Source organism: Penaeus chinensis, chromosome 14, assembly GCF_019202785.1.
Source record: "Penaeus chinensis breed Huanghai No. 1 chromosome 14, ASM1920278v2, whole genome shotgun sequence".
Classification (NCBI taxonomy): domain Eukaryota; kingdom Metazoa; phylum Arthropoda; class Malacostraca; order Decapoda; family Penaeidae; genus Penaeus; species Penaeus chinensis.
This window is the reverse complement of record NC_061832.1, coordinates 21785887-21793386: the sequence shown is the minus strand read 5'-3', so window position 1 is coordinate 21793386 and position 7500 is coordinate 21785887. Positions and strand designations below refer to the sequence as shown.

The 7500-nt window shown below is 36.3% G+C and overlaps 1 protein-coding gene across 1 annotated transcript in view; it reads left to right on the top strand.

The window, feature by feature from the left end:
* The window catches only part of LOC125032110 (broad-complex core protein-like), an 11493-nt gene extending 5901 nt beyond the window's left edge, over positions 1-5592 (top strand). The window contains exons 3-6 of the mRNA XM_047623112.1: positions 1-816; positions 1094-1306; positions 1611-1862; positions 3600-5592. The exon at positions 1-816 is cut by the window's left edge and continues 285 nt beyond it. Of these exons, the coding sequence (XP_047479068.1) occupies positions 1-816; positions 1094-1306; positions 1611-1862; positions 3600-4274 (1956 nt within the window). The 3' untranslated portion in view covers positions 4275-5592. The remainder of the gene's footprint in view (positions 817-1093; positions 1307-1610; positions 1863-3599) is intronic.
* The last annotated feature ends 1908 nt before the right edge of the window (positions 5593-7500 follow it).

Genomic DNA, 7500 nt, shown 5'->3' with positions numbered 1-7500 from the left:
CATGAGCATCAAGCAGATAGAGTATGCCACAACAGTTATTATGGCCCTTCAGAAGAAATTCAGCACAGTGATAATGGTTCATGCCCACCTATTCCAAAAGTCCAGCAGATGCCCTACATGAATGAGGTATTAAGCTCAAGTTCTCAATCTCACAGAATGATTCAAAACTTTCCACACGATGAAAGATCTATTTTTCACCAAGGAAGAGCTGGAGAAATCAATTTGAAAAGAAAATCACATGAAATGGATTATGTAAGGCAAAATGACAATGATTTTCAAAGACGTCCGCAAATAATTGAGCATGTCCATCACCTACATCAAAATGAGGCGCCTGTCAAAATTCTACATAAGATGGAGCACATTCAGCACTTAAAGAAAGATGATATTCAGATAGGCCATCCAAGAGACACTGGACACCATATGCAATCCCTTGGTACAAGCGATCACAATGCCAGAGTCAGGCCCTCAGAGCACAGTCCTCTGAAATCTCCTTCAGAAGAAAAAATCTTCAGATCTAGCTCTGATGGCAAATTTGGTGTTAGATCAAATACTTCAAATGAGTTGGAAAAAAGAAATGATCTAGCAAAGGAGAATTCTTGTAGATCTGATGGAATTCAGGATGCAGGAACCACTTTAAGTAATGGATATATTACTGGACACATCGCTTCAAGTGACCACATACCAAGATCACATGTGCCTGTTGAGCATATGAATAAAAAAGTTTGTGACTCTTCAAAGGATGATTCCACAGAATACTCTTCTTTGCAGTACAACAGCTTCCATGTTTCAAGTACAAATGGAACTTTTCAAAATTTGGTAGGTAGTGAAACACTTTCCTTTTGTTTCCTTTTATATCATTTTCCTGATTATTGAACCATAATTTTAGCAGTTACAAAACAGAATGGATATGTAGTCATTATTTTAATAATACACGATATATATGCCAGATAGTACCCATCTAATACATACACACATGTGCAAAAACACACACCACCAAATAATTTAGATAAGATAATGAATAGCTCTCATTTTCTTGACAAGATGATATATTTAAAAATTGTAACATAATTGTAAAATATTTTTTTTCTAACAGGTTGCTTCTGAAGAAAACACAATTAAGAATGAACCTGAAGATTCCCTGGCAGACGATTATGAAAATGCTTCACTTAGTATATCTGAAGACTTTGATGATGCAAAAGATGATGAAAGTGATTCCTTCACGCTCAAGATAGCAGAGGAAGCAAGTCCATGTGATGAGAGTTCAAATCCTGAAAAATACAAAGACAGTAATCAAGAAGTTGAACAGGTAATGTCTAACTCTTAAAATATTTTACTGCGATCATGCATACGAACTTGCTTTACTATGAACACAAAACATGGTAAACCACCGAATTTCTGTCAATTTTATATGGAGTTTTATTAATAATATGTAGATAAATAACCAATGATGGAAATACTTATAGCCTCTTCAATTTGCAAACAATAAGCATTACCCAGGAATTAGTGAAGGTATAAGCTACAGACTTATTGACTCGGTAACCTGATGCAAGGACGAACCTACTGTAGTATTCTCATGGCTCCATACCATTGAAATCTGCCTCTTCCAACAGAGTGTGGCCGACTCCGTGCCTAGTGAACCCTTATCAGCCACTGAACCCCACATCACAAGACCCACAGGGATGCCAGCTTCACAACTGAGGAGGGAGTTACTTCGGCCAATCCATCACAAGACTGGCCCGAAGCACATTCCTCAATCAGTGCCACAGTCTATTCCACACCCTGTCATTGCACCTAGAGACCCAGAGAGACATTTAAGAGAACCACCTCCCTTAATGAAAATAGACCCAAAGATACCTCTGTTGGTAAGTTGAAAGCCCAGTATGATATAATGACTCTTGATTTCAGGATATTATTTTTTCAATATATTTATTATTTCTAATTTCATTATTATCATCATCATTATTATTATTATTATTATTATTATTATTATTATTATTATTATCATTATCATTATCATTATTATTATCATTATTATTATTATTGTTATCAGTTAGTGTCAGTAGCAACAGTTAACTACTTAATGTCAACAAGGCACCAAGTAGTTCGTCAAACACCGCAATGGTAAAGGCACGAATGTGATTATGTACATACATACATACATACATATATATACATATATATATATATATATATATATATATATATATATATATGTTATGTGCGTGTATATATGTATGTATGTATGCATATATATATACATATATATATGTGTGTGTGTGTGTGTGTGTGTGTGTATTTGTATATATGTATATATATGTGTGTATGTATATATTTATGTGTGTGTGTGTGTGTAGATGGTTAATGGTTAAAGTTTAACACAATTTTTTAATATAGCACTATAGTAAAGTGGCGAAAAGAGTAGAAATGAACTAACGATTAGGATATAATGTGTTGAATGTCAAAGGATGTAGAGGACTGTAGGAAAAAAGGGGAAAGTGAAAGGGGGAAAGAGAGCGAAAGGAGTACGACAGGAATTTGAAAAATGTTAAGGGTATCAGAGGGAGGGAGAGGAACGCTGTATGAGGAAAAGGCATTATGAAACAATCAGAGGGTAATGGGGGCAGAAATGGTAGTTAGAGAAGTAGGAGAAGAATCCAGAGTGTGAGATAATGGAACAGGGGAAAGTGGTGAAGGAAAAATGTCAGGAGAGGAGGGATCCAGAGAAGGACATACGACATACGGTAGTCACGTGAGCATCCAGGTGGGAGTGAGAAGGATAATATGAAAAGAGGAGGGAATGATGATACACCTGAAGGAGAGCATTGGGGTGTTTTTTGGGAGAGTGGGAGGAGGATGGGCAGGGGGAACTTGAAGAGAAGGAGGGTGCATACCGGCTAATACTTTGAATGTAGAGCAAATAGGAATAGAGGGATTGGAGGGGGGATGAGGGAGCAGAGCATATGTTTAGGAAGGTCTGAATATCTTCAAAATATTCTGGAGGGGAGTTGAGTGGGGAGGTCTGAGAAACAGCTTTTTATGAGGGGGAGAAGAGGGAATAGATGTCCGAGGGGCAGAGGGGGAGGTAGGTGTAGGAGAGAATGTGGTGGAAGATGATGTGACTGAAGGAGAGGGGGAGTAGAAATTAGATGGTTCGGGACAGAGGGAAGAAATATTGGGGAGATGCTGAGACGTCTTGGGAAGATGGGAGGGGAGCAGAGCGAAGGACACTTCTGGAGTAGGTAGAAAGAGAAAAATCTTGTCAGCGTGCTTCTTATCTGGCCTCACGTAGTGTGAGGCCTAATTTGAATTTGAGAACTGCTACCTCAGATTCGAGCTTGTAAGCAGGGCAGCTCCTATAAAATACACACACGTGCACATGTGTGTGTGTGGACATGAATGTGTGTGTTAAAGGACTATGGTCTTTGAGAATTGCTTCTGTTACTAATAGTAATTATCAAAACAATAATAAATTCAAATACTCTTTTATCTTTATTGTTCAATATTAACATAACACAAATCAGTTTACCATTGATGTCCTCAGCATGTTCTATTTATATAAGCTAGTCTTCCAAAATGTAAAAAATTGATTTGATTTCCAGATTAATGAAGTTGAGAGTGAGAGACCACCAAAATACAGCAGAAAGGATTCCCAAGAGAATGGTCATAGCAGCCATTTGCTGGTGAAGGCCCCGCCTACATACCACTCCCACACTTCACCGATTCACTTCAGTTTACATGTACATAATCAGCACTTAGGTTCTGTTATGGTGAATGGTGGAGCTCCAATTTCGGAGATTCCATCAAATTCACAAAATGATAGACTTACTGTGTCTGTAAATGATGGACCTCTTAACCTCAGTGGTCAGAAAAGCTCCCCAGAAATGGTTGACGAAAAAGATAATCAGACTGACCCTTTCTTGGGCAAGATAATAACAAACAGGAAAAAGCGACTGCGAGGGCCTAAATCATGGGAGTTCCTCGTACGCCTTCTTAAAGATCCAACAACTAATCCGTTCCTAATTCGTTGGGAAAATGAGGAATCTGGTGTCTTCCGTTTAGTCCAGCCCGCAGCCATAGCTCAGCGATGGGGACGCAGGACAGGCAAACATGCGAGTGAGTGCCTTAGCTATGAAAACTTTGCCAGGGGACTTCGGTACCATTATGCAACAGGTGCTCTCCAGCCAGTGTCAGAACGAAGCTTTGTTTACAGGTTTGGACCAAAAGCTCTGAAAACCCTTAAACAGTGTGATTCTGCTTCTTTCCCCTATTTATAGGAAACAGCTGCAGGGTAATAATAAGGGAAGACTTTAGTACACCATTTTTCATAATCTGATCTCCAGTGGTTTTTTTACTGATTTGATATTGATGTGAGAAATATACTTCTGATGTTTGTGTAGGTATGAGCACTTGAAAATTCAATTTTTCAATCAAGTTATCTTATGTTTAAATTATAAGAAATATTAAAGGCATTACCTTTAGACTAGATAATACAAAACCTTCTCATAATCACTGTCCTTGGAAACATACATGAACTTTTAAAGTAGCTGATATTTTTGGATTATGTTTAAATTCAGTTTAATGCAGATTTACAGTACATTTGCTGATACAAATTCGTGTCTGATTATCACTTTCAGATATTAACATTAAAACGACTACTTTCTTAGAGTATGAAAAGTATAATGCAAGACACAAACACTATATATATAAATATAAATATAAATATATATATATATGTGTGTGTGTGTGTGTGTGTGTGTGTGTGCATATATATATAAATATATAAATGTGTGTGTATCTATCTATCTATCTATCTATCTATATATATATGTATATGTATGTGTGTGTGTGTGTGTGTGTGTGTGTGCGCGCAACATCATGCCCATTTTGTTTCATTGTCCATTTCAACACTTGAAACAGACAGCATTCATTCCATTTGTATCAATCATATTGTAATGTGCATCTGAGTGTGTGTGACACTTCTAGTACTTAAGTGCAATGTCAGTTCTTTTCGGTTACTTTACATAATTCAGATTCTTCAAATGGTTTATACATTCAAGTCATATTTATTATTTTCCATTTCAATTTCAACTCATAGATATATAAATACCTAGACAGGACACTTTTAGTCTACTCATATAAACAATTACAAAATTGTTTTCAAGACCATAAATTCCTCCTTTCTGTTGGGTAAAACACCATTCCAAAATAAATAATATTTGTGTAAATTATTTATATTGCTGTGAATAAAACGTGGTCTGTTTTCCCATTGTTATATGTTTGTATTCTGAAGCTTTTCAGTTCTTGCCGCAAAGGCCATTGTGTATATTTTTAGCGTCTGTCAAGGCAAAAAATTATGATAAACTGGACGAAAAGTTAAGCATAATGCCATGGAGGGTAGCTAATGTTGTAGTCATTTATTGTGATGGAATGATATATTGTTATGAAACATGACCTGTGATATAAAAGGATAAGAGAGTATTAGCATTTATGTGTATAGTTCTAAATATTTCTTGCATTGTAAGATTGTTGTTATTCTTGTTATTACATTATTAATCTGATGTGCAATTCCAAATAAAATTTATTTAGTTCATATGCCAGAAAATCTTACTTCTCCACAACATACTTGAACGTTGGTTAAAACCTTTTTTTATTACGTGTAAAATCCAAGAAATAAATGATCGGATATTAATATTCCTGCAAAGGAAAGGTCCTGAAAAGGTTTGAAATAAAAATATATTGTTTGATGGCAATTAGCTATTAGAGAAGATTCACAATGGATTAACTCAGGCATAGATAGACTTTTAGATGATGTAGTTAATTTATATAACAGTTTCTTTTAAACGCTAGAGCTCTTTTAAGGGCCCTGTACTATCCTCCTTGCTGGCTGACCACATGTGGAGCCATCTGTATGTACCAAAATTCACAAAAAACTACAGGGGACAGAACATAAATCCGGGGCGGTTGGGCTAAGGGCGATTAGATCACAGTTTCAAGAGAAATGTCAGGGGGAGAGAATCTATGGAAGGGGTTGTTATGACAAAGAGTCACATGGATCCAGGGAGAAGCGGAAGGAAACAAGGGGAAGGAAGGAGTGATGAAGTGGATGAAGCTGTGAGGAATGGGATGTGTAGGGAGAGATTGGGAGGAAGGATGGTGGGGGAACATAAGTAGGAGGAGGAGGGATGTTGGCAGTTACTCTGAGTGTAGAAGGAATGGGAGCAGAGAGATTGGAGGTTTGGATTAGGTGTAGGCATGTTACATTGGGTCATGATTTAAAAGTTTTGAATGTCTGCGAGAATTCTGTCGAACAAAGCATAGCAATATATGGCAACAAAACCCATAATCAACACAAAATTATTTAAATGGTGGCAACTTCAATAATGAAATGACCATGACAATCACTTTGGAAACTTTGGCCCTGAAGCACCGTTACATTGCGGCACGTTTTCTGTGTTCAGTGGGATTACGCAAAGAACGCGAATTCTAAGGGGGACAAAAATAATGTAAGGTTTCCCTATATGTCCTTGATGCCTAGCACACTTATTTGTTTTAACTATTAACCATTCCCTTTAACGAGAAGGCTACATACTGAACAACTTTTTTGCGTGTGTAACGTAATGTAATCATTTACTTTACAATTGTAAAAACACCATGTACAAAGCATTCTTATCAAAGAGCCGTAGTTACTTTCCATTGATGTAGATATGAAATGCTGTTGCAAGGGAAATCCGAACGTGTTCATTTTCCCAGGATAATTCAAGGATAAAAGGGCTAAATATAAACAACACATCTTGTAATAACACAAATACATTAGTATGAACATGTGAATTTATATATCCAAAAATTTTTTATTTTATTTCAAATTATCAATTATAAATGAAAACCTAAATTGTATGATGAGGTGTTCCAATGAAAGAATTACATGATGCTTCATTTAATAAAGAAATCGAAATCACAATAATCTGCATCAAATGAAGTTGTATGTAGACGATTAAAGTAAATTACGATATTTTCGTAACACTGACTTGAAGCCCAATCTGAACGTGTCTGTTTTAGTAGAAAACAAAAACTGTTTCCACCTTTGTCTTTCATTTTTAAAATGTTTACAAATGAGCACAAATGACTGGCATGTGAATTACCAGGTGACTGTCTGCCTCAGTGACAGAGTGCAGTGTTTCCGTCTTGGCTAGTGACGTCAAATTCTCGCCTCCATTTTCTTAGATTTCCTGGCAAAGAAAACGTCACTGCCCTTAATAAGGGTAACTAAACTGTTATTGGTGATCCGTGTAAGTTGGATTGGAATGTTTTAAATCAATTAGAAAATATACATATAAACATCAATGCTAATTTCATAGCAATCATTTCATTAAATGCCCTCTTTAGTTACTGTGCATTTGATTCACCAGTGATTGCGAACGTGGACATTTGTCATAAACATTACTTTCTAAACATTCCATACAATGTTTCCAAGAGTAGTTATATCACTATCGATTTCAGTGT